Source organism: Camellia sinensis, chromosome 12, assembly GCF_055761805.1.
Source record: "Camellia sinensis isolate YWXY chromosome 12, ASM5576180v1, whole genome shotgun sequence".
Lineage (NCBI taxonomy): Eukaryota > Viridiplantae > Streptophyta > Magnoliopsida > Ericales > Theaceae > Camellia > Camellia sinensis.
In genome coordinates, this window is record NC_138972.1 from 100,555,447 (window position 1) to 100,581,767 (window position 26,321).

Below are 26,321 nucleotides of genomic sequence, written 5' to 3' on the forward strand. Positions count from 1 at the left end.
CAATGGATACCTACCACAAACAATGAAATGTTTGGTCGAAGAATGGGTAGATTTTTATCACTTTTTCAGGTTGCCGACTGAATAGAAAAAACTCCAGAGCTTGGAGGGAACCATTACTCAAATCTCTTTTCCCGCTAGAGATGTGCAAGGAATCAATTGACCCGACAAATCCGTCCGATCCGAATAGAACCCAGGCTCTATGGTCGGCTTCGTCACTCTGGACAGTCAGCAATGGTTTCATATTCTATAAATTTGTTATTTGACGTTCAATGGATTGATCTAAAATATAATTATTAAAACCGAACCGAGCGAGATATATATTATATTATGGGGGTGTTTGGGAAGAAAAAAAATAGCCTAATTTAGGTTAAAATTTACAAAAATACAAACAACAATGCTTGAGGGCCACAATTTTTGTGACCACAAACATTTTCTAAATACAAAATAGGCTAAAATAGCTAATAAGACAAAATATCACATCAAACCCATAATCATTTCACTTTTTCTCTCACAAACATCACATCCAACCATAAAAAAATCCAATTATCTTCCCAAACACAAAAATTTTAACCTACTAAAATAGCCAAAAACTAAAATAACCTACTAAAATAACAACTTCCCAAACGAAACCTATATATATTCAAATAGATAGTGGTCCATCTTGGGAATACACACCTCTCTTCATATAATATTTTATATGAGTAATACTAGAGACTCTAAATATTTTACTAAAAATTTTACCAAATGTCTCACATGGGTGTGGGACCCATACAATGTGAGTTTCATGTGAATCCCACACCCATATGAAACATTTAGTAAAATTTTTAATAGAATTTTTAGAACCTCTAACATTTTTGATTTTATATTTACCTAAGAAATACACACTTGTCATCTCTCTTTTATCACTTTGGAGTTTGATACAAAGTAACTCAATTTCCACTTTATCACAGAGTTAGATAGACTGTCACACTTCCCTATTTTTTCCATAGCCATTCAATGTCCTCTCTCTCTCCCCTAAACCCTAAGAAATTTCTCAGAAAACTAATCTTCAATCTCGATCTCATCTCTCTTCTTCATATCTGCTCTCCCCCTCTCTCTCTCTCACAAACGATTTCCCAAAAAACAAAGCAACTCTCATCTCTCTCCGTCATCTGTTTCTCACTATTTTACCTCTTATCATCGATCTTTAATTTCCTCTTTAATAGTGATTGTAATGGAGAAGTGTTGTGAACAAGGGTGTGGAGATGTTGGGTGATGGCAGTCGTGGTGGTTGCGACTAGTGGTTGGTGGCTGTTGCTGAAAAGAGCGAAGGCCGTGGCGTTGATAGAGCGACAAGCAACGACGGGAAAAGAGTGGTGAGTTTCTTCTCTCCCCTTTTCCCCCCAATTTTCACTTCCCTCTTTCTCACACTGATCTGTAAGTATATATATATATATATATATATATTATATGAGTTTTATTTGTTGATTTGAAATTTGATTTCGTTTTTGGACAGATTTTTTCCACACTTATCAAATTCTCGAAATCACTCGAACCGACTGCTAAACTGAGTTCTTTGGTTCGGTCGATTTTGAACTTCACAACGGTCGGCGATGCATAACAAATTTTCTCACCCGATGCTGTCGGTTCGGCTGACGGGCTATGGATAAACCTGAGCCGACCCAACCCGACCCATGCACACCCCCTTCCACATCAAATGATCAATATTCTCAATACCCACATCCCACTTGACAATAAACCATACATTGTTATGTGGCACCAAACTAAACATGGGTGCTATTCGATTAAGTCAGGCTATTACATGGCGTTGAAAAGACCATTTTACGTTAGCCAAAAATGATAAGGGGATTGATGGTGATATTTGAAAGAAAGTTAGGAAACTAAACTTTCCAGCCAAGTGGTCAATGTTCATTTGGAATTTTATTCGCAGAGTATTGCATGCTGATCTATCTCTTGCCAAAAGGGGATTTCAAAATGATTTTAACTGTCCTAGATGTCAAGAAGAGATTGAAACCCTTAAACATGTATTTTTCTGTTGCCCCTTTGCAAAACGAATTTGGAGAGGATAATGTTTGGGGTGAAAATTTGTTATAGGAAACCCAATAGAGGCTGATTCTTGGTTTCTTGAGTGGATCAAAACTGCACTTGATAATGAAACTATCGCTGAATCCATCAAAATTCTTTGGGTAATACGGCTTCATCACAACAAAGCATCCTCTGAACATATTGTAGAGGACCCAATTTGACCTGTGGTTTCTGTTAACCAACTGGATTTTTTTTGGGTATTCACTAAAAATATTTTTTCATTTCGCGGACGTCCTTGTCATCTATGGCTGTTGAAAATAATTCTCTGAATTCCGTAATTTTTTCTAACAATGCACAATGCTTTCCAAAGACTACTTTTGACAGGTTTATAATAGATGGAGCTTGGAATTCAAAGAAAGCAAGGGCTGCCTAGCTTGTGTTCAACAACAATGGACAACAATCAAGGCCTATGGAGTTCTCTTTTGTTTTTTTTGCCTCATCAACATTGATGGCTGAAGCTTGTGCATGCTTAGAAGTTTTGGGATGGGGCGTGTCCCACAATGTCAACACAGCTGCTATCCATACTGACATTAGTTAACAGTATTACAAATAGTAAAGGAAGTGAATGGGATGTAGACGATGTTATTTTGGATATTTGAAAATATATATGCATCTTATCTCTCAAAAAAACAAAAAGAAGGGATTTTCACGAGGCCATAGTTTTTATTCAAGTTTTTTTATTTTCTCCCCCCCGCGGGGTTCTACTTGGGAGAAGCAACTCCTCGTTTGATTAACTAAAGTATGTACTACGTAAGGAGTGGCCTGGTGGAAATCAAGAAAGCTAGAGCTAATAATTTGGACATCCTTTACAAATAATTTACAAAAGTTTAACTTAAAACCATAATATGCTACTAAAAGCATGGTTGCTAAACTTGTCACTTAAAAACCACTTCTTGTAAATATAACTAATGCAGAATTTAACATAATATTCCCACATCATGTACTTCTCGGGCGAATTTCAGGCAACCTCAATCCAGTCCCAAAAGCATGGGTCAATGCTTTCACCTCAGACACGTTGTTACAAGTCACGCGTTCTCGCTTAAAACATTCTTCTGGCAGACACTTCAAGCAGTCATCCTTCCAGCTATTCACAGCACATTTGCCATCGGCTTTTCTCAAAACTGGAGGCACGGAACAATATGAGGAGCAAGCATGAGCACAATTCCACATGAAAAAGAAAAAAATAACTAAAAATGAGAATATGAATGCACTAAGGATCAAAGACACGAATAAGATGTTGCTTCTCACTTTCTAGGAGTTCGGCGTCCCTTTTCTTGCTGTCATCACTGGCCACGTAAGTCCACTTGTCCAGTGCCATGCCAAGAAATGATAATAACAGTATCAATGTATTTACACACGCATAAAAATAATATAAAGTACCCCAAGACCTTATGTCACTTGTCAACAAGGAATATGCTTAAAAGAAGTTGAATAACACAGGTAGCTAACCATGACTGAAATGTAGGGGCCACATAAAAGGCATAATAAAAATATTAAATAGGAATATCTAACAAAATAAATAACCAATAGATAAGACAACTTGGACTCATCTTCCCAAATCTCATTGGCCCCTTACCTCATTTGGACAATTGTTTTCCAATTTCGTTGAGACGATTACGAAAGCCAAATGCTCAAGTCGTACCATCTCGTCTCCTGCAATGTAAATTATTAAAATATAAAAAAACAAAAACTAAAATACAAAACACAAAATGAAATGCACGAACCTAATTCATCCAAACTACTCAATTGTGATGCAATCCCTACACCGTTTTCCCACATGGCAAAATATGGACATGGGTATATGTTCTAGACAGATATTCCATGGTCTTACTCTATGCCTCAAGCAAGCACAAAAATGCAAACTATTACTCACCGTAAAATAACAACCTTAAAAGACATGATATAAGACTACAAATAAAAGTCACTCAACACAATTCGAAGCTAGTAAAACCAAGGAAGAAGAATTAAAATCACCGGCGGGTCCAATGGCAGGAGAGAAATCATACCATAAACACTCGCCACATCCCCTGATAACTTGTAAATGATGTATATAGGAACTTTCACAGGCTTCAGAGCCAAAGAGTTTAGCGGTCTATCATTGAGGATCCTCTGGACAGTCTCACCAACTCTAGATAGAGAGAGGCCAAACAAAATATGTTTTAGATTGATGAAACGGTGATCCTGCATTCTTCTTTCGTGATCAGCAGTCTGAATTACTTCAATAACCTCATCCGCAAAAAGTCCAAAGACACCACATGATAAAGGAAAAGTTACTGCTTCCTGAAAACGCTGCAACTGTTGTGCGCATGCACATGCGCATGTGAGAGAAGAAATGGAAGAAGTTGACAAACAATTAACAGGAAACATCAGTATGCACCACCAAGCTATCTCTATCTCTACTGACGGAAAAATATAGTGACAATGACACATGAAATTTATAAACATGAAAAATGACAATGACATTCACAAGTAAAAAATTAAAGGAGCATGTAAAAAATTGAAGGAGCATATAAATCATGCACTTCAAATCATCACAAGCAAGCATATCACACGACGACATACTATGAAACGTAGACAAAGACATGAATACGGAAACGGGACAGTAGACACAGATACGACATCACACGGATACATCAACGTGGAAAATTTCAGAAAAGACAAACCATATGCTAATACATTTACATAATTGTAACACGTCTCTCATCCTTTTAAACCATATGCTAATACATTTACATATCTTTGTCATTCAATTTTATGTGAAAGGTCAATAGGATCTATTCTTAAGAACTATACATTTTTTTAAGGGTATAAGATAATTATGTCAAATTCTCAACTTTGAAACTAAGACGTCAGCAAATTTCTAAAAATTGTTGGTCTAATGTTTATATTTTAGAGACAAACATGGCCAAAGAAATTATGGACATGTCGCAAAATGAATGTCAAACTCGTGTCCAAAATTCAGATTTTTATGTTAAATTATGGACATGAAAAAATATATATATATATATTGAGCGTGCGTTCCAAAGTGTCGGAGCAGCGTTTAAGTCTGACACGGACACGTCACTTTCTCAGAAGTGTTTGTGATTCTTAGCCGTAGAATCCAAAAATTAGCAAAGACTGCAAGACGAGATAAAAATAATGCACATCACACTCCCAAAATAGTACAGTATACCAACATCCCAAATCCCAATCATCTTACATATTGACTACACTTTATGCAGAAGTTGTACAACAGATGCTACCTGTGGAAATATAATGCAGCATACAATTGCAAAAATAAATAAATAAATTTGCACAAACCTACTACATTTAGCTAAGAAAACAGCAAATACTGTCGAAAGTTTTTCCTAAGAAATTCAAACATAAGCCAAGAAATTAAAAAGCACCCTCCACTGCGATGAATTAATTCACAAGTTAATCAGTAAGATAAGAGACAAATCAATACAAACTACTTTCATCCCCGTGCTACGCACATGCATATGCAATTCTGTATAGAGTTCGGAAAAAATAGCTGATTTAAAATTAAAGTGCGCTGAAGTTGACCTTAAACGGAGTTGGCAAATGCAGTCATTGGGATATCTTTGATAGCAATATACACGCCAGAACCAACAAACAAAAACCAAATGCACACATAGGCCATTAGTAGTATCAGCTAATAATAAGAACAGATAAACCCGCTTTGAGCCGGATACTGCCAATTCCTCTTTGGAAAGCGTATACAAAACATGCACAAGGATTGAGTATAGCCTACACATATAGTTATAACAAATAAACAGGTTTGGGTAAAAATATGATGTTATCAGATATAGAAAAAGGGGAAATGATCACACAATGTTATTTTTTTATTGATAAGTAATCATACAATGGTATTCATTTAACTGCCACATCGCATTTGGTGGAAGAAAAATCATAACATAGAAGGAAACAGTGTTGGTTTCAAAAGCAGCATATGCAGAATTCAGACAACTATGGACATATGCTGATGCACGAAGCACTACCCAATCCCTCCATCTACTCTGTGACCAGGAAATAAAATATAAATTGGAGGATAAAAGTCAAATAAAAAAAACAGACATATGACACAAATAAAAAAACAGAAGGGTGTACCACGGATATTTTGAGCTCGGCCAAAGAGAATAGCGCACCCTTGAAAGAACGAACAAAACCAAGGAGCTCAGAATTTTCTAAATTAACTAACTCCTCAAACTTGACACACTTCCAAGCCTCTACAAACAAAGTATCAATAACATGGTGACCTCTTGCGCGCCTCAACTCCAAAGTTAGCTGCATTTTACAATCTTCCTGGTTTTACAAGAGCAAAATTGAACATAATGATTCACCTCTTTAAAAGAAATGTAAACCATAATAAATGAGATACAATTTTGGAAACACATCAAGGCACATCAGCGAAAGAGTTAATATGCCAACAAGATCAGACTGGACTAGAAGCCCAACTGACTGGACAGAAAATCTGTTTGCCATTATCATCAATTGCGATGCCTTTGGTACGCCAACAAGATCAGACACAAATAGCACCCCAACTCACAAGTTTGGAACACCAAACATTTTAGAAAAATAATTTGATCATTTTGATGTAAATTTTAATACAGATTGTTTAATAAAAGTAAAGGAAACTGATGTTAAAAGGAAAGAACCAGACAGTCATACAGACTTTCATAACACCAAAATTGATTTCAAGCTCATACCTTCAGAGGCACATACTTCTGCATTTCAGCCAATGCAAGGCTTCTATCACGCGGGCTGCTAACAATATCCAACTACAACCATAAGAATCACAAATTAGCATAGCACGATGAGGAATTCATCATTGGTAAATGAATTAGTAGAACAATTAGAGTATTCTATCTAGAAAAAGTGCACAATTTTAGTCCATAAGTTGAAACAAAAATATTACCTTGGCCTCGGAAAGATCAAAATCCCAAAGAAAAACCTATATTGAAAAGTAAGCACGCAAAATCAGAGTTCACAAAAAGAAAATAAAGAATAAAGGAAAATTACCACAAAAAAAAAAAAAAAAGAAAAAGCAAAAGAAACCCACATCAAATAATTATTTGAATGAATGACAAAGATAAGGTTTGAAGTGAAAAGCTAGTTAGAGGAATTATAAAAAAAAAATAAAAAAAATAAAAAAAACACAACTAGCAAGAGACAAGCGATTTGGAAAGGCATTATTTGCAAAAATGAGCCAGAAGACAACAGTAGTGATTATCTAGAAAAAAGGTTTGCATGGACTCCGAAAGACGAAACATTTTTTAAGTTGCTAAACAACTGACAAATAAGAGAACAAACAAGGGAGCCAAAAGGGTCATCTAACTCACGTTCACCCCATTTATGTTTCAAGTAGCTGAGTGCAATAAATTATGGGGAAAAAGTACTGAAAATTAACAATTAAAGCAACCAGCGAGAAAGAAAGGGTGAGCATTGGGCTGTGATAACACAAATTGAGTCACTCAAATGGGCAGTTCGTTTTTCCTAAATTAGAATACAAACCTTGAATTAGATAAAATGGGTAGATTTGCAGGCTGGGCCAGAATTGGGAGTGCCAGCTGGTGTCTGAGTTTTAGACTTCATTAAGGCTTTATAACTCTTTGACTATTTCTCGTGTCATCAAAGAGGCAGCAGCGAGAATATTGGGAGCAGGTGGATGCACAGGGGTAAACAGGTGCAAATCAATTGCTGCTCAGCAGACAGATGTTGTTATAGAATATATGGTGTTAGAATTTACCACTCACCTACTACCTCCACTATCTTTCTCCACACCTACCACCTCCACTATACCACTCACCTACTACCTCCACTATTTTTCTCCACACCTACCACCTCCACTATCACACACTCCACTACCATCTTCTCCTCTATATATAGGAATTGTAATATACAGAATTTATCAATCTTGTAATACAACAATCAATATATCAATCAATAATAATACATACAATTTATTCTCTCTCTTTCTCTATACATTATTTCTTACATGGTATCAGAGCTGGTTTAAAACCTAGTATTTTCGCTTCCCCGGCGGGCGGCAACCTCACCTTAGCCGCCCGCCGGACCTCAACCTATTCCGCTGATAAAATCAACAAAGATTTGTGCAACTGTAGTCATGTGTGAGGCTGATGGAGAAGAATTCTTCACCTCATATGACGAGACAGTCTGCTCTGGAATTCTGCAGCAGCTAGATTATAGCTTGGTTGAGTGCCAAGCTTTGGTTCTTCCACCCACTCTTGAACTTGCCCAGCAAAGTGTGAAGGTTCATGCTTGTGTTGGAGGGACTAGTGTGCGCGAAGATCAGCGCATTCTCTCCAGTGGGGTTCATGTTGTTGTTGGTACTCCTGGTCGTGTGTTTGACATGTTGCGGAGACAATCACTTCGCCCTGTTTACATCAAAATGTTTGTCTTGGATGAAGCTGATGAAATGCTGTCACGAGGTTTTTAAAAATCAGATCTATGATATTTTCCAGTTGCTGCCACCCAAAATCCAGGTTGGGGTGTTCTCTGCCACAATGCCACCAAAGGCTCTTGAAATCACCAGGAAATTCATGAATAAGCCTGGAAAGAGAAAAAGCTCATGCTAGGATTTGCGAAGTGATTCGCTGCAGGAATTTTGGCTTTGGATGAAACCCTTACCATACTCCACTCATTCTCTCCAACTGTTCTAACTTTTTATTTTTTTTTATTATTATTATTATATCAAATAATCAATGCACTCATGTTCCCCACTAACAGTGTCCACTTTTGACCCAAACCATTTTCAATCCATCATTTCTCCTTCACCTTTTGCACCCCACTCACCGACTCTCTCTCCACTTTATCACATGGGTTTGTCCCTCTCTCTCCTCCATTTGATTTCAAAAATCACTTATTTTTATTTATTTTTTCCAAGTCACTTTTCCTCTTTTTTAAATACCCCACTTTATTTTGAAACAATCGCACTGATGTTTTTCATATAATCCATCTATAAATATTTTTTATCTATTTTCTTTCTCCCTTGTTTTCTTTCATTTTATTTTTATTTTTTCAACAAAACACTCCCAAAAAAAAAAAAAAAAAAAAAAAAAAAAACAACATTTTACAAACTTGTCATTTCTTCATGCCGGGGATCAACCCCGATCAGCATTTTACACCATAAAAAAAAATAAAAAATAAAAAAAATAAAAATAAAAAAAACACAAAACAAAACAAAACACAACCAACACAAATCGGAACAGTGGGATTTTTCTTCTCGCCTATTCTGCCGGTCTTTTCTTCTTGCCACCGTCTTGGGCGGCCCTTGCCGGTGTTGCCTCCGTGTTTCCCACTCCACTGGGCATGATCACTACTCCCTGCTCCTCCACTGCAGCATATGGCGGCCCTCCAAATCGGAACATAAAACTGGCCTTCCGCTTCAGCTCCTTGTTTTCCGCCTTTAGCACACTTATCTCTGCTCGCGCATCCTTATACATGCGTTGGAGCAGAGCCAGTTGGGCGTTTAACTGCTGCACCTCATTTGTCCTACTCTGCAGCCGGTTCGACAAATTTGTAACCGCAGTCATGGTTTCCACACATGACTTCAAGGTAAACTGATTGGCCTCCACATCCGACTGCACCGCCATTTTTTGCTCCACCGACCGCATCGGAAAGTTCAACGGAGCAAAACCAGAGGTGTTTGGTTGAGGTTCACTGGCCACCGCACCAGTTATTTCTCTTGTGGACTCATTCAGTTCTGGAAAGAGCGTAAGTAGCCCACGGGAAGAGGAGGCCATGTTCTGGTTAGCTGGACGGGAAGAAGAGGCCATGTTATGGGTTGCAGAGTGTTTCAGAGAAGGGTTGGTTACAGAGTGTTTCAGACTGCAAAGGTTCAGAGGTTTCAGACTGGTTTGTTATGCTTCCCAACCTCAGCCTCCGCTTCGATTTATAAAGACCCTGACGAAGCGGCAGACACGCGCATCATGCGCCGCTCGACGACAATATGGGCGCGCCTTTTGATGGCACGTCTTTTGATGGCACGTCTTTTGATGGCACGCCTTTTGATGAATTGGGCACGCCTTTTGATGGCACGCCTTTTGAAAGATTGGGCACACCTTTTGAGGGTGCAACTTTTACGACGGTCCGACATGACCCTATAAACTGTCCCGACATGGATTCCGGTTAGTTTCTACAAGGGTCCGACAAGACTCTGTAAACTGTCCCGACATTGATTCCGGTTAGTTTCTACAAGGGTCCAGCAAGACTCCGTAAACTGTCACAACATTGTCTTCTACAACGGTCCGACATGACCCCATAAACTGTCTTCTACAACGGTCCGACATGACCCCATAAACTGTCTTCTACAACGGTCCGACATGACCCCATAAACTGTCTTCTACAACGGTCCGACATGACCCCATAAACTGTCTTCTACATCGGTCTGACACCACCATACAGTGTCCTCTACAACGTTATGACACCCCATACAGTGTCTTCCCCAACGGTCTGACACGACCATACAGTGTCTCCTATCTTTTTTTTATTTTTATGTATTTTCTTGTTTTGCTCCTCTCTCCAAACTCAAGTTGGTTAGTTTCTATCCTCCTTGAGTTTGCGGGGGGCTGTTAGAATTTACCACTCACCTACTACCTCCACTATCTTTCTCCACACCTACCACCTCCACTATACCACTCACCTACTACCTCCACTATTTTTCTCCACACCTACCACCTCCACTATCACACACTCCACTACCATCTTCTCCTCTATATATAGGAATTGTAATATACAGAATTTATCAATCTTGTAATACAACAATCAATATATCAATCAATAATAATACATACAATTTATTCTCTCTCTTTCTCTATACATTATTTCTTACATATGGATTGATGGATATGTGGGTTAGATTCCTTGGACTGCCACTCCACTCGTAATGTGTTTCAGGCTTTGGAGATGCACGTGGTGGCTTTGTCAATGGATGAACATGACAAAAAGCTGGCAATAGGTTTTCCAGCATATCTCATAAGGCTTCAGAATTTTCCAGTGATGACCAAGAAGCTCAAAGGTCACCAAAGCCAAGGATGATGAATAAAGGTGTATGACATATGGGAACTGCACAGAGACTGAGTGTGTGGAGGGTAATGAATACCTTATGGGATAGTGGTACAATTGTCCGACAGATGGAGATTTTTTCAAAATTTAAGTGTAGAAGCAAAGGGGTATGTGGATAAAGAAGGTTTGACCGCGTGACAAGGATCTGAACGTACCATTTTTACTATTGGTATGGTACACACCGATACCGTTGAATTTTGGTATACTGTTTCAGATTTATAATCATAAACAAAATATTAAAATTTAGGGGTTGTTTGGGGTGTCCTAAATAAGTGCACTTTTTGTCTTTTTAGACTAAAAAGTTGAGGTTGAAAATATGAATGTTTAAGTTAACTTTTTGACTTTTTATGGAAAAATGTGTAATAAAAAATTGTAAAAATTGATTTGTAGGGGAAAATTAGAATTGGGAGTTGTGCAGCTGTAATTGTTGACTTTTGGTGAATAGTGATAACTTTTTAACTTTCTGACTTTTTAACTTTTTTGAGACTTCCCAAACTTGGCCTTAATTTAGATGTATATATTATAACAATAAAAAATTTATTTAAAAAAAAAAAAAAAATCTTGACCAGTAATCAAATTCTCCTATAACAAAGAAAATAATAATATTAATAACAACAACAATAACAAGTGACAGAAATTGTTTGCTTTTTAGAGTGTCAAGAAACCTTTCCCAAGCGTTTTATTCTTCTTTTTTCTTGATTTGTTGCTTGCTTCAAATTCTTTGCAAAGTAGAATAATGCAGTTGTCATTTCAAAAACCATGTCATCACTTCAGGAAGTGAGAATTGTACACATTCTATTCTCCTTCCCTCCCTCCTTTCTGAATGCAGCATACAACTCCCTGTTGTACTGCGCTCTCTCTCTCTCTCTCTATTTCTCTGTGCATGTGTGCCCTTGCGGGGCACTAGATACTTCTCTTCCATCTTCTGATTTCAGCATATCGGACAATAACAGAAACAGAAGACGGAATAGCCAGAGGATGAAAAAACTACAAGATAGACAGAAACAGTCCAGTATTTTGAGTGAAAGAAAAGATGGATGTGTGTACCATTTTTGTGCCGGACGGGAACACCCTGGGATGTACTGACTAATACAATACAAATTATTAACATTGGTCCGAACCAGGTTTGAATGGTATGTAAGTGAGGCCATGAAATGTGTCATTGGAAGGAAAGGGAGAAGCAATAACTAGATGGAGGACAAAGGAAAAGAAGCATCTCTAGGCTCAGAAAGGCGAGGGAGCCAAAGAAGCTGGATAATAAAGTGAATTCCAACAAAGGAATGTACAGTTTATAGGCTCTAACTTTCATGTATGGCTTTCCTCCTTTTTTGCATCCTCTTGCTAATAAAAGTTTATATACCAAACCAAAAAAATTGATGAAATGTGAAAATAGGTATATAACATCACTTGATATATTTGGAATCCACCTCCATGCAATTTAGATAAAATAATCAATTTGAGAACCACATAACTCCTTAATACTCAAAAGAGACCAAATTTCTCAGCTTGACAAACCAAAAAAAAAATCATTCATTTAAGCAGTTACACGAATCCACCGACTATAGCTCATTGTGTAAAATCATATTCGCGGTTAAATCAACATACAATCGTTCAAAATTTTGACAATACAAACAACACCTTGATTGAAAAATTCAATTCAGGTGGTTTTGAAAAAGAAGGGGGAAAAAAGGAAAAGAAAAGAAAAGAAAAGATAAAACTATATATACAGCCCAAAAAAATACTAAATAACATAAATCCCACGGATATTGCATAGTTGTCACAAGGTTTCACTGAGCATTTGGTGGGAAAAAGTATATATGTTGCTATTTCTACTATATGTTAAAAAAACAAAGACAGAGAGAAGCTGAGAGCGACAAGAGTGGAAATAGAACACTTTTTTTTAGATCGGCCAAAAAAAATTTGTATTATAGTAAGTGCCAAAAGGCCACAAACCATATACACTCACAAGGATAAAAGAGAGTCAGAGACAAAAATGAATAGGGTATGTGTTTGGAAGACGAGGAGGAGATAAAATGTGAAAAAAAAATCAAGGAAGAAAGGCAAAAGTAGGTTAGAATAAAAGAGAATAAAGATATTTAATAGCCCTCAACAAAGAAAAAGAACGAAGAAATACGATGGATATATGCACAGGCCATTATTGCCTAACAAAGTTACCTAATAGGACCCAAATCCTATAGTAAAGCCACTAAAAGTCCTAAATGCAACACAACGCATCAACATTCCATAAAAGACTCCTAATAATACTAATCACTTCACTTCACATGCATCCAACAAGTAGAACGCAATAATTCCCTCTTGTTCGAGAAAACATGAACTTAAGTTCCATTCAATAACTAAAAAAATAAAATAAAATAGAACCATCTAAATCTTTATCTTTCACTGAAGTTTTTAAAAAAAAAAAGTCTAAATCCTCATCTTGATTTTTGCTTTGATTTTAAACTAATGCAACTTGGCCAATCAGAAAAACCTAATGCACCTTAGTCTTCATGATAATTTATCAAACATGAACGGGCAACTATAACATGCAAACTTCATGTTAGAGAGATAGAGAGATAAAGAATAGATGATAATGGACAAAGAAGGAGATAAGGGCAAAAGAACAGGAGGTGAAAAGTGGGAAGTAGGAGGAAACGCATAGAGAATCTCAAGAAAGGAATAAGAATAGAGATTGGGAAGTAAAAGATGGGAACAGAACACAATCCCAAAGCAATATTTCAATCTCAATTATTCAATACTCAAATCATATTAACTATGATAAATATTGTCGTTTCAAACCAACTTTATTAATGAGCTTTTTTGTCATTGTTTATTATTTTCAATTTTTCAATCACCATTCTTGTAACACCCTAGAATTTTTCCCTCCGCTCGAGCGCAAGAGTGACGCTAGAGCGGTCTTGTGAGGCTCCCAGTACTTTTGCAATCTATCCAAGATTCTGAGAGTTGTGAATTTCCACAAGAGTGGTCGCTCGAGCGGTCAGCTTGGTTAGTTCGTTTGCTCGAGCGCAAGATTGAACGCTCAAGTGGTCTGCCTGATTGAGTCTGAATTTTTGGGACTAGTGGGGTTGCTCTTGACATTTTAATTATTGTGTTTGGAGCCTCCTTGTTTTATTTTGGGACATTGATTGAAGTGGTAACACGATGGTTGAGTAAGATTAGACCAAAAATTGACTCGGGTAATTTTCCTACGAACAACCATCACTCTTTTGCCATTTTCTTTTTCCACACTTTGAATTTGGGCGTGAGGCTAGAACCATTGAAAAACTTATTTCTGAGGCTTCGCTTTGGACATAAGAATGACGTAAAGCGAAATCTAGATGAGAGAGTTATGCCCATTTGAAGTTTTAGTATCTATGCTGGAAGCAAGTGCACTCGAGAGCAGAAAGTGGCGCTTGAGCAGACTGTGCGAATTCAGCAGTTTAAAAAATGATTTTCTTGATCATTCTCTCCATTTTTCTTCTCTCTCTTCCTTCCTCTCATCCTAAATCCGAAAAACCCTAAATTTTTTACCCAAATACCTTCCATAAAGATTTGAACAAGATCTCTTACCAAAAAGTGAAGAAGGCTTGAAGATCTTACTTTTCTACCGATTGAAATTTGAATTTGCAAAGGATTCTTCTCGGAGCTTTGCTTTCTTGCTTGATCCTTGAGGTAGTGGTTTCTAGTTCTCCTTTAATACTCTCATTTATAGATAGATTTGTGGTATTTTCCTTATACAAATAGAAAATTTATATTTTTAAGCATATTGTGATAAATCATGAGATTGGGGGTTTAGGGTTTGAAATGTTGGGGTTTACTGGTTGGGTTATGATTATGGGCTTAGGAATTTGGGTGTATAATTACTAGAAAAGTTGGAATAAAAAGTGTTGGGTGAAAAGCTTTAAGTTTTCTTAAAACCCTAGCTTGGTACATCATGATAGATGATGGTTTTGCTTAAATTGAAAGTAGTATCATGAAATTGAGGTGTTAAATTGAACATATACAAGTTTAATTGAATTTTGGAAGTGTTTGGGAATTTATGTAAAAGTTGCGATTAAACCCTTGTTGTCGATATTTTAAATTATGTGATAATATGAAACAAAGTTTGGGGGCAGAAATTGTTAATGGCATGGATGATATGAATTTTGTGATGAAATGATGAAATTGAGGTTTAAGAGGTTGCATTGAAATATGTTGAATTGCATTGAGCTATGTTGAACTTGCATCGAATTATGTTGAATTGCATTGTTTGGTGTTGAGTGTGTTGAATTGTATTGGGTTGCATTGAACTGTGTTGGGTTGCGTTGAGTTGTATTTGGTGGTGTTGTATTGGTACCCATGCGGGGAGTTGAAAAAGTGTCCAATTGCTTTGTCTAGGCTTATCGCTGGACAAATGTGAAAAAAACGATTTTTGGGTGTCCACACAGTCCCGCTATATAATAGCTGGCAAAAGTGAAAAAAATGATTTTTGGGTGTCCTCAAAGTCCTGCCGTATTGTAGCCGGCAAAAGTGGAAAAACGGATAGTTTTGAAAATGTTTTTGGGTGTCCACTTCCTGCCATATAATAGCCGGCAAATGTGGGGATGGTTTTTAAAGTCAAATGTTTTGGGGAGTTCACTTCTTGTTGGGTGCCCGCTATCCCACCGTATCAAGTCGGAAAAAGGTGGAATGTGTTGAGAAATGTGTTGAGTTGGTGATGATAAGTGTGAATTGTGATGAACTTATGAAATTACAATTTGAGGTGTACTTTGATACCGAAGGAGAATGCATATAAAAATTATTTGAAAAGAATGGATAATGAAATAGTAATTAGATAAGAGGTTGGTAATAATGAACTCACCGAGTTGTTTGTATTTATAAGGAAAGATTAAGAGGTTTGTTTTTGTAATTAATTGAGAAATTGAATTAAATGAGTTTATTATCCTTGTGTTATGTAGAATTATAATTGATAATGCAAATGTGGATATGATGTAGTTGTTAGACAAGTAGGAGTTGAGTGTAGGAGAATTGTTATTGAATATAAAAGAGATTTGGATTTCTACATTATGGAGTTATAGCAATAATGGATAGACAAGTGAGAATGGATTGTCCGAGGGCTATTTTTGGAGTATTAAGGGAACGTAAACTTTCAGGTTATGGAGTTATACCAATTGTGAATAATAAAAAGGTAAATGGAAATGAAATGAGGAATACTTTAGAATTGGGTTAATAATTTAAAATGGCGTTGTTCCTTAAGCATATTTGTTTTCAAAAAGGATTTATGATTTTCTGATGATAAGGGATAATTTTTATGGCTAAAGGTTTTTCTTAAATGTTCAAATAAATTTTGAGAAAAGGTACTCTCTACGTATGATATTTTGAAATTATAAAACGTCACCTTACTAAATGGTAGCTCCCTGCATGCATGATCATTTCTATCTGTGTTATCTACTGTTGTAGAACTATGAGATTCCTACTGGGCAATTATGCTCATCCCTTATTGTCACATTTTTTTTACAAGAGAATTCGAATTTATTGGTTGGAATTAAGAGGTCCATGCGTCTTTTATGTGTAATTTCATCATAGATGTGAAAGAAATAAATATTGTACATTGATATTTGTAATTATTTATTTGTAACTCCACAGTTGAAGCTTGACATTTATTATTGTTATTGTTGTATTCATTGAGAGAAAGAGCATGTATTATTATGTTTTCTATTACTCAAGGGTGATAGATATGTGTAAAAAAAAAAATGACCTAAATTAAAGGCTTTTGGTAATGTTTCCAAGTAAATAAAAATTGAGGCGTGAAAATTCTTCCTTTTTTTAAGCAATTTTCAAACAATAAATGCCTAAAAAGTCATAAAAATAAATAAATACATAAATAAAACCAAATGAAGAAAAGAACGTTAATTTTTTTTTAAAAACAAGACAAAGAAGGCAGCTAAAAAAGATTGACGTTAATCTACCGACCCCTATGACACTCCACATGGTTAACTAATGAATAATGATGATTCATCCATTTCCTAATCACACAATTCATTTTACAAATATTCACCATATAACTTATGTAGCTAACACTAAATTTACAGAATTACTCCAATGCAAGGTGACACCAGATTCCTAAACTATCAATATGGTTAGGTAAATCCAAACAATCATTTAAAAATTTCAATTTCAAATAGATGATATGACCAATTTATGCAACAAAAAAATTAGGGAAGACAGCACTAACAGGCCCATCCAAAATTGTTATCCATCTTGCTTTAAATAAAGAACCAAGTAGCGAATATCTTGGAAAAAATCAACCAACACAACTCAAATACACTTCTAGAAACAAAACCAAAAGACGGAATATTACTACAGAATTACCTTGAAGGGGTACCCAAGATCTTTTAATAGCGATAAGTATCTCTGATATTGCTGCATACATGCAATTATCCATGCAAGAAACACATGGAATAGTAAGTATTAAGATTAAGACTCATTGCCACACAAAAGGAAATAATTGTTACCTGCAGCATCTCACCAACATCATGTTCCCTTAGGATAGAAAATGCTTTTACATCCATCCCCCCTACAGCAAAGGCTTTCAGAGGACCATCATCAGACTGCATATCAGGGAAGGAGTTGAATCATCAATTCCTCAAAAGAAAATGGGTAAAAAAAACAGAGGAAAAAAAGTGTTCAAGTCAGGTGCTGTTTAAAAAAGCTAAAAACTAAGGACTGAAAATTAAGTATTAAGAACTGAATTCTTAATTTTTAAGCTAACAAACCTGTTTGATAACAATTGTGCTGAACTAAAAATAAGTTATACGTATTAGATCAAATTTGAAATTTATTATTTTGAACTTGTATGTTACAATTTTTATATTGTGATGATGGTGGTAGTGGTGGGTTGTGATGGTATGATGGTGATGGTCATAGCGATAGCGGTGGCGGTGGCGGTGGCGGTGGCGGTGGCATGGTGGTGGTAACAGTAGCAATGATAATGGTAGTAAATGATGGTGGTGCTCATGGCAACAATGACAATGGTGATGAAGGTGACGGTGGCGGTGGCGGCATTGGCATGATTGTGGTGGTGGTAGTGGTGATAGTGGTAGCGTTGGCAGTGGTAGTGATGATGGCATGATAATGATAGTGGCGGCGGCGGCAATAGCCGCAACGATGGTGGTGGTGGTGGTGGTGGTGGTGGTGAGTTTATAATAGTGTATATCGATACTTATGTTTAATATTTATATATTCAATTAGAATTAAGTAAGTTTGATATGACTTAAAATTTTCTTAACTTTTAACTTACATTTTAAGAGGCACATAAATTTTTAAGTGATATCAATTGTGATTATCAAGGAGGCATAATTAATTATCATTTAATACATTTAGTTTTAAGTGTTGAATCAGGTTATCACTTAATTTTTGGAATCAATAAAACTAAATTGAGTATTAAACTGTTTAAGCACTGAACTGAAATTGCAATTTTTATAAAAAGTAATAAAAAATGTGGATATAAAAAATTTAAATATATCAACTAATTTAATAAAAAAGAGTTTTGCTATTAGCACCTTATGAATTATTTTGAACCCCCCATTTTTTAGCTTTTTTTATTACAATAATAACCTCAAATGAAATTATTAAAAAGAACATCAAAAATTTTGGAACATCCCATTTCACAATTAAGCCCACACACCCACTACATCAATAGTTAGGGTTTATGAGACCACCCACCCCCATCACCACCCATCCATCTTTCCTAAATCTCACAGTCAAAACCTACCCATCACCAAAAACTTGCAAACCCTTTGGCGTAAACATTCCGGCGATAACGGTGGCAACTATTTGATTGCATACACTGCTTCAACAATGACAATGAATGCAAGTTTTTTCGACAACTACAACTCCATCAGAAGAGAAGAGTACAACAATAAAAACTCAAAAGAGATTCATAGCTTTGATGGTGTTCTTAGCTAAGAGAAATTGGTCTTGCAAAGGTAAGTTTCTTGAAAAAAATGACAAAAATAATAAAAATTGTTCGTCATTTTTTCAGAACTGAACTCCCAAACATATGACCAAAATTTGGAAACACAGGTTCAAACATTATTAATTTGTTCAGGAACAGGTAACCAAACATTTCTTATTTGTTTCAAAACAGATAACCGAAGCAACAGCAGAAGTAGGCAAACAAAGGAGGTTGGACCACCCAAGGGTGGTCGATCGGTGGGTGAAATCCTGCCTAAATTTGCTCACACAGTGAGGCCATAGATGAATGATAGAAAACCAACTAGAGAAGCATGAAAGTGGGTTGTATCGTGTGTGTGAAGAGATTACAGGCAAAGAAAAAAAAAAAAATCAAATAGATTGACAGACCTTATAATGAAGCAGAGAAAAATAATTAATCACCACAAATTTTTTCCACTAGTTTTGGAAGGTTCCACCATCGTGGGTTTTGTTAGGGTTTTAGAAGAGAGACTTTTTGGGGTGTCAGGGCATGCATTCTAATGGGTGGAATATTTTTACAAAGATAATTTTGATATCATTGGGGGCAAGAAAAGAAATTTTAAGAGTTTTAGAGAATATAAGTGAGTGTCCAAAAAATAGGGGGTCCAAAATAATTGATGGGGTGCTAATAACAACATTCATAAAAAAACATAGAACCAACCTGTATTTAAAGATTAGTTTTCAGTGACTAGTCTCACCGGCATAAGATTCAGAGGGTTTTTTATTATTATTTTAAAGCAGATTTTCAGCTTTAAGGTGGTAACCTGTTGTGTGCTATGAAATGCACTTGATTGCCCAACCACTGAATATATCATGAAATAAGCACTTCTTATATCTCAAATCTTGATAACAAAAGCATTCCACATGTACGAACCTCAAAATGTGGTTGGTTTGAAGAATAGAGTGCTGCACATTTTTTTTTTTTCTTACGTTCGTTATATATTCTTTCAAAATCATCCTGCAAGAAGAACCAAAACAAAAATAAGGACAATAAAATTCTCCCTATCGGTGAAACATCCCAAAAAGTGTTTATGTAAATCGAAAGAACCCAACTCCCACACAAAATAGTCTTGCTACATGTAAGAATCAAAATTTGCAAAATAGAATTACTAGAAAATTTTCGTTTGATAATGTTGTTGATTTCTTGTTTCCTGTTTACAAAAAACTGAAAATAAGTTTTATAAACAAACTTTGAAAACAAAAAATAAACGAATTTGATAAGTTGCAGTGACCCATTGTTGAGGGTGGATGGAAACTTGTTTGGTGTACAAAAAAAGTTTTGAAAACAAAAAAAACAAGTTTGGTAAGTTGCAGTGACTTGTAATTGAGGGTAAACGGATGTGGTGGCCTGCGGTAGGGGCTGTAAAGGGTGGAGGTTGGAGTTGGTGCTCGAATTATTGCTAGAGGTCACGATGAGGCAGAGGGTCACAGGAGGTGACCATCTGATAGCCAAAAGGTGGTCAGAGCTTACAGATGGCCGCCAACAGTGGGTGGTGGTGGTGGTGGTGGCAGTGAATGGTAAGTGGAGGTGGTGAGAGAGGAAGAGTGAAATTTTGTTTTAAAACAAGTGAACACTCGTTTTTTTTTTTTTTTCCAAAATTTTAAAATTAATTCCATTTTTTTAAATCAAAAATAAACCAAACAAGTCTTCATTTTCAGTTTCCAAAAAAAAAAAAACACACACACACACACACACACAACAACCATACTAAACAAGACCTTACATTTTTGCTGAATTTCACCCCAAGAAAATAATTTCAAATTTAATCAAGTCCATACATGTCATAAAAATCAAGCACTAGTAATAAGCATAATAAACATAGTAATTACCAGTGTACCATGCAAATGTTAACTTGATGTGCCCAAAATTGAATAGTGTGCATGTCACTAGTTTGCCCAACTTACATACATAATACATTAAAAGAATAATTGTCTTGCTTCATAGTTCAAGATGATATGTTTTTCAAATGTTCCTGACTACCAAAAGCAATATATACTAAAAACTCAGTAAGGGCAGCTTCGCCCAACAGCCAATATGCCATTAGTGCTTCTGGTGGCGCAGGTTCAAATAACAGATAACAACCTTTTGGGTGCCACATACCCAATATCCTAGAAATCAACTCCCAAAACCCATCAACATCTCTCATAATCAGAACTTGCCAAAAAACTTGCCTCATATATTCAGAGCTGATTCTAAGCAAACCAGAAAATTATTCACAAAGGCTACAAAAAAATTGGCATAATATGTAATCCTAACAGCTGGGTAATTCTATGTGCACACAACACACAGAATCTCAGCAAACAACATTTGTATTGTTCGGATATAAACTTCCAAACAAAAAAAAAAAATTGTTCAATCATACATTCAGTTCAATAATTTATATCCAAACAGCTGTCTTTTGTATGGAAGTTTATATCCGAACATTTAACTTTTGTTTGAAAGTTTATAACCTAACGGCACAAGCCGTGTGTGTTGCGATTTTCTCTAGTGTGAATAGAATTTCCCCTTGACCAAGCCACTCACCCAGTATATCGAAACAAAATTGGATGCCATAAACACTCAATTCATTTCGATTCAGTACCCAATCATAAATGCCATGCTAACTCAAAACTCTTATCAGGCCTTTATAGAGAGGCTCAGTAATCATTCTAGTATCTTTGTCAAGCAAATGATGAAACACTATTGAGTCCAGCAAAAACTGTTAAAACCAAAAATAAAGGATTTAGAGCATTTGCAACAATCATTGAATATAATGCATGCATATTGCACAAATAAATAAACTGCTAACAAGAAGGCAAAGAAAATTGATTGTGAAAAAAACAATAACCACAAAAAGTAAAGGTGTATGCACAATAAAACAGAATTTACCACATCAAAAATGCTCAAGACAAACTTTGCAATAGTTCCAAACACACTGTCCCGAACAGTATTGGGTAACTCCTCCAACGTATCCCAAGGAAGAAGGAGCATCCCTCTCAAAGTCAATGCTACAACGGCCTCTACAATCTTCTCTACTTCTCCACGGCATTTTCGGTTTCCAGTTGCCGCAGGCCATAAACCAATTTGCAAGTGCTAAAATAATGTTCTTTGAAAAATTAGGGATTGGAGAGCAAATACACAACAAAGAAACCGTATGAAATAAACACATGGAGTAAAATCAATCCATATTTTATAATTTGGTTTGGATAACAATTCCTTTCAACTATGCTTCTAATTCAAAAAAAAAAAAAAAAACACAAATTGAACCCCGCTAATAAAATCCAATAGCCATTTATATCCTTTGGATGTCAATCGAGATAACAACAGCGCTGCACTATCTCATCATATATACAATCACCCGCAAGGAATCCAACGCATAAAGGTTTGCACTACAACTACTACTTGAGCATTAGTGCACAATTCGGTAACTTGTGGAAAACCTCTCTCTCTCTCTCTCTCTCTCTCTCTCTCTCTCTCATTCTCTTATTGGAACTCTAACTCTCTTTTTATTTGATCAGATGAAAAGACTTTCATTTATCAAAAATATAATGGCCTTTACTATTTTTTATAGTTGATGTAACTAACCATTTGTTTTTAATTTGTACATTGGTATATGTGTTTTAAAGTTTCAATGCTATTACTCATTTTAAGATTTTTTCTCTACGTTGTATGTTTTCTTAGAATGCTTGAATTTATTAATTAATTTTGTTCTTATGCCTAAAATGATTTTTATTTGCTACTATTTATTTTTTAAAAAACAAATTTATTTAAAACTCGCCATATATTTTTAAAAATATATATTAAAAAATGTATCCCCGTACCCATATCCAACTTTTTATCGATGTCCCCATACCCTAAAATCATAAAAAATGGAGAAGAATCCGACTCTTAGACACATCCATGTCCAACATTTCTACTAAGTCCGTGTAACATTGGTCACCACTACCATCACCATTAGTAACCACCACAACGATAACAATACTTCTATAAAACAAATGAGCTTCCAAATAATGTTGGCTTTACTTCTATAAAGCACAACAAAAAAGCTATGGTGAATCTGCAAATCAAATAATATGGCACAGAATCTTTTGGTGAATTCATTCGACTCCATAGTGATTAAATATTACACTCTCCTTGAAATCACTTATTACTATCAAACGTTTTAATAAGCAAAAAAAAACTTTCATGAGCTTTTAGTCACAACTGGAGGTATGCCACTACAAAATTGCAAAGAAAATAGCTGTATTCCTAATAATACTACCAAAATAATCATAATCCTTGTTGCTTATGTATATATGCTTTTGACAGTTCAAGGTATACATAATTATGGGGATTGCAGGTTCATATAAACTCATATCAATGCATTACTCAGTTAGCACAAAATAATTAAGACAAAACAAAGCCACCAACCATTTCTTAAAAATGAAACCATCATAGAATGCAAAGCAAATAACAAAGTCTATCAGCAATAAATAGCTAGACAAAAAGACATAGAACATTATTTACCTAGTAAGATAGATGTGCAGTACAGTGTATCAAAAGTACATGTAGATTTGGATATGGTTGGTTGTAGTCTGTGTGTACATAATTACAGAGGATGTATTCATTCAAATTTTAGTCAACCAAATCTTCTACACACATACATAGTAGCAATTGTTCCATATCGCTATCATCAAAGTTCAACAAATATGAGAAAAAAAGGAAACAAATCAATCTAAACTGACAAATTTTCATATTCATCGAATCAAATAAGACCAATAATATACGAGAATACATTTCTAGAAATGATTTTTGGCAGGCATTAAAAGGGAATCATGATTGTGAATGCAGCACATAAATGTGTCAGTGTGTTTCCGTAATAGATGAGATCAATCTGATACTGCCCATTAAAAATCTGGGAGATGATGAAGTTTTACCTCTTTACCACATGAGTCTCTTCCTCTGGCCTTCGATGTTCCCCTAACTTTCCTCTTTCCAAGATGTTGTTTCTTATATTCGTTAACAGTCATCTCCTGTAAGACACAAACAGGGAAAAGATAAATGGCAAGTGAGTTTTCAATTACACACAGGTGGTCTTCTGCACTCGGCAAGTAAACATTACCGTTGAACCATCTTCTTCTTGAACCTTTTCAACATAACTATCTAGAGTAACTCCTTGTTTAACGTTCCCGCGTTTAGATACAATTAGAGCAGCATCCCTGTTTCAGATAAGTAATGGAAGACTGGTAAAGAAGGGTGAAATTTTAAGAACAAAAACAACCACCACCAAAAAAAAAAACAGGGCGTGACAAGAAGGAATCAGAGATAAATAAACAAATGCACATCACAATCATAAACATATAGTCAGGGTGCAAACTCCACAGTAGATGAAGCGAAGAATGGGAGAATGGGTATTAATATACATAAACTGTAAAGGATAAGGACAAACAAACATCCCAACCAACCATGTAACAAAATCAATAGGAACTAAAAGTACAAATAACAACAAGGAGGAGAATAATGACTTAAAGCTCACCATCCATCCCAAACATGAACAACGTTACTGCTACTAAAAGTCACTGCATAATCATCATCAGATTCAGAGTCAAACTTGTATTGACGAGCATTCAAAAATAGAGCTCGGCATACGCGTAACGCTTCAATAGTCCTGATTTGGTAGTCCAAACAAACAGAAGGCATGAATTGATATATAAATTAAAGACAGTCCAATTAAAAAATATAATAATAATAATAAATAAATAAAAAAGAATGTGATAATCTAACAACAGATAATAACAAGGCATGCTTACTCATCTCGTCGATTCAAATTCTCCCTTTCAAGTATCTTTTGGCCATCATGGGAATTGCTCCCACTTCCTTGTACTCCATCATCCTTGGATTTATTGTCCTCTTCAACAATTACCCTAAATTTGGCCACACAAGATAGATAATACATAATAAATCTCTTTAGTTTAGACCATGAACAAATGTTCGTTATTAATGTGAAGCAAAGTCCCGCATCGCTGGAGTACAAAAATAATGTTATAGCTTTTAGGGCATGTAATAGTTAACAGTTCACATACTGAATCAAAGAAGAACAACTTGTAAAGATTACCTTCCAGCACAATCATCACTATAACCACACATCATATCCATCCCTGTGATCACCCCTCCTCTTTGATTCCTCGCTGAAACCAAACAACCGATCCTCCAATCAGAATATGTTTACAGATTTCAAAAAATAATAATATGTTTAAAGAAATTAGGGCATAGAATTAGAGAGAGATTATTAAGTTAGGAAACACAAAACCTAAAAACCAAATAGAAAAATAAATTATAGAAATTTAGGGTAAACATGAGCTAAAGAAATAGAGAGAGAGAACTCACCAGACGTGGATGCCTGGTCAGCGACGGCGTCACTGCTGCTCTGTTGGTTGTTCGCCTAAATCCGGACGCTCGCTGCTGCTGCTGCCTAGTCGCTGCCAATATTAACTTCTAAATTATAAAGTAGCCCTTTAAGTTCTTCTTAATTATGAAAATGTCTGCTCTATTTAATATATTTTCACAAAATACTAAAATAGAAAAGTCACTTCCTGTATTACCATTGGAGACCCTTAATTTTGGCACCAAAACCTATAAATATATAGAGATGGCAATGGGTATGGTATGGATCGAGACCTCTTACCCCACACCCACCCTAATTTTAGTCATTTGCCTCATTCATCCCTAATCCAATTCTTATAAATTCTTTTCCATCTCACTAAAACTCGCAAATGTAACCTCTCATCCTCGCTTCTTCCTACGTTCGGGGCAAAGGGCAAATATAATACAAGCTAGTTGCAATCTATTTCAAGACAAATGGATTTGAGTAAGGCAAAGATCTAGAGGCAAGTATACAGGTCAAGACTAGCCTTCGCTCGACTAATGGCCAATTTCACACTTTTGAGAGAAATAAACGACTTCATAGCTCACCTACATCCCTTCTTTTGCTCGGGCGATTGAAGCACACTCTAGGGACCCACAATCAGAAATTTAACAATAATTATATTTATAACATAACAGAAACTCATACATTGTTTAGATATTATATATATATATTTTTAAAAAAAATTAGCAATATATTATACACATATTACATATATAAATATATATATATATATATATATAATATTATTATTTATTTACTACTATATTTACGGATCGGGTAGGGCTTAGGTAAAGA

At 35.7% G+C, this 26,321-nt stretch overlaps 1 protein-coding gene and 1 long non-coding RNA gene across 4 annotated transcripts; one reads left to right on the forward strand and one right to left on the reverse strand.

The window, feature by feature from the left end:
- Nucleotides 1–890: 890 nt before the first annotated feature.
- On the forward strand, nt 891–2,734 carry LOC114278121 (uncharacterized). The gene is made up of 2 exons (XR_003634822.2): nt 891–1,355; nt 1,496–2,734. It is a non-coding gene; the product is annotated as an uncharacterized LOC114278121 (long non-coding RNA).
- Nucleotides 2,729–25,695, reverse strand: LOC114278120 (uncharacterized). 3 transcript variants are annotated; one of them, XM_028220120.2, is made up of 17 exons: nt 25,487–25,695; nt 25,215–25,287; nt 24,910–25,023; nt 24,636–24,767; nt 24,222–24,318; nt 24,037–24,132; nt 22,010–22,213; nt 20,015–20,098; nt 17,661–17,756; nt 17,518–17,568; nt 7,001–7,036; nt 6,792–6,863; nt 6,193–6,387; nt 4,092–4,380; nt 3,662–3,738; nt 3,334–3,388; nt 2,729–3,206 (listed from the first exon to the last, which is right to left on the reverse strand). In XM_028220120.2, the coding sequence occupies exons 2-17, from the start codon at nt 25,253–25,255 to the stop codon at nt 3,022–3,024; spliced, it is 1,824 nt and encodes a 607-aa protein (XP_028075921.1). In that variant the 5' UTR covers nt 25,256–25,287; nt 25,487–25,695; the 3' UTR covers nt 2,729–3,021. The 3 variants fall into 3 exon arrangements, with proteins under 3 accessions (XP_028075921.1, XP_028075923.1, XP_028075926.2); XM_028220122.2 differs by lacking the exon at nt 22,010–22,213 and having other exon boundaries at nt 25,487–25,622; XM_028220125.2 differs by lacking the exons at nt 2,729–3,206; nt 3,334–3,388; nt 3,662–3,738; nt 4,092–4,380 and adding an exon at nt 5,907–6,101 and having other exon boundaries at nt 25,487–25,622.
- Between the last annotated feature and the right edge of the window lie 626 nt (nt 25,696–26,321).

Excerpts from the sequence above, each read along its gene's own strand:
- LOC114278120 (XM_028220120.2), bottom strand. The coding sequence starts at position 25,255 with ATGGATATGATGTGTGGTTATAGTGATGATTGTGCTGGAAG. Across the intron at positions 7,037-17,517 it reads ATCTTGGGTACCCCTTCAAG|GTTTTTCTTTGGGATTTTGA; the intron begins GTAATTCTGTAG and ends TTTTCAATATAG. Across the intron at positions 6,388-6,791 it reads AGAAGTATGTGCCTCTGAAG|GAAGATTGTAAAATGCAGCT; the intron begins GTATGAGCTTGA and ends TTGTAAAACCAG.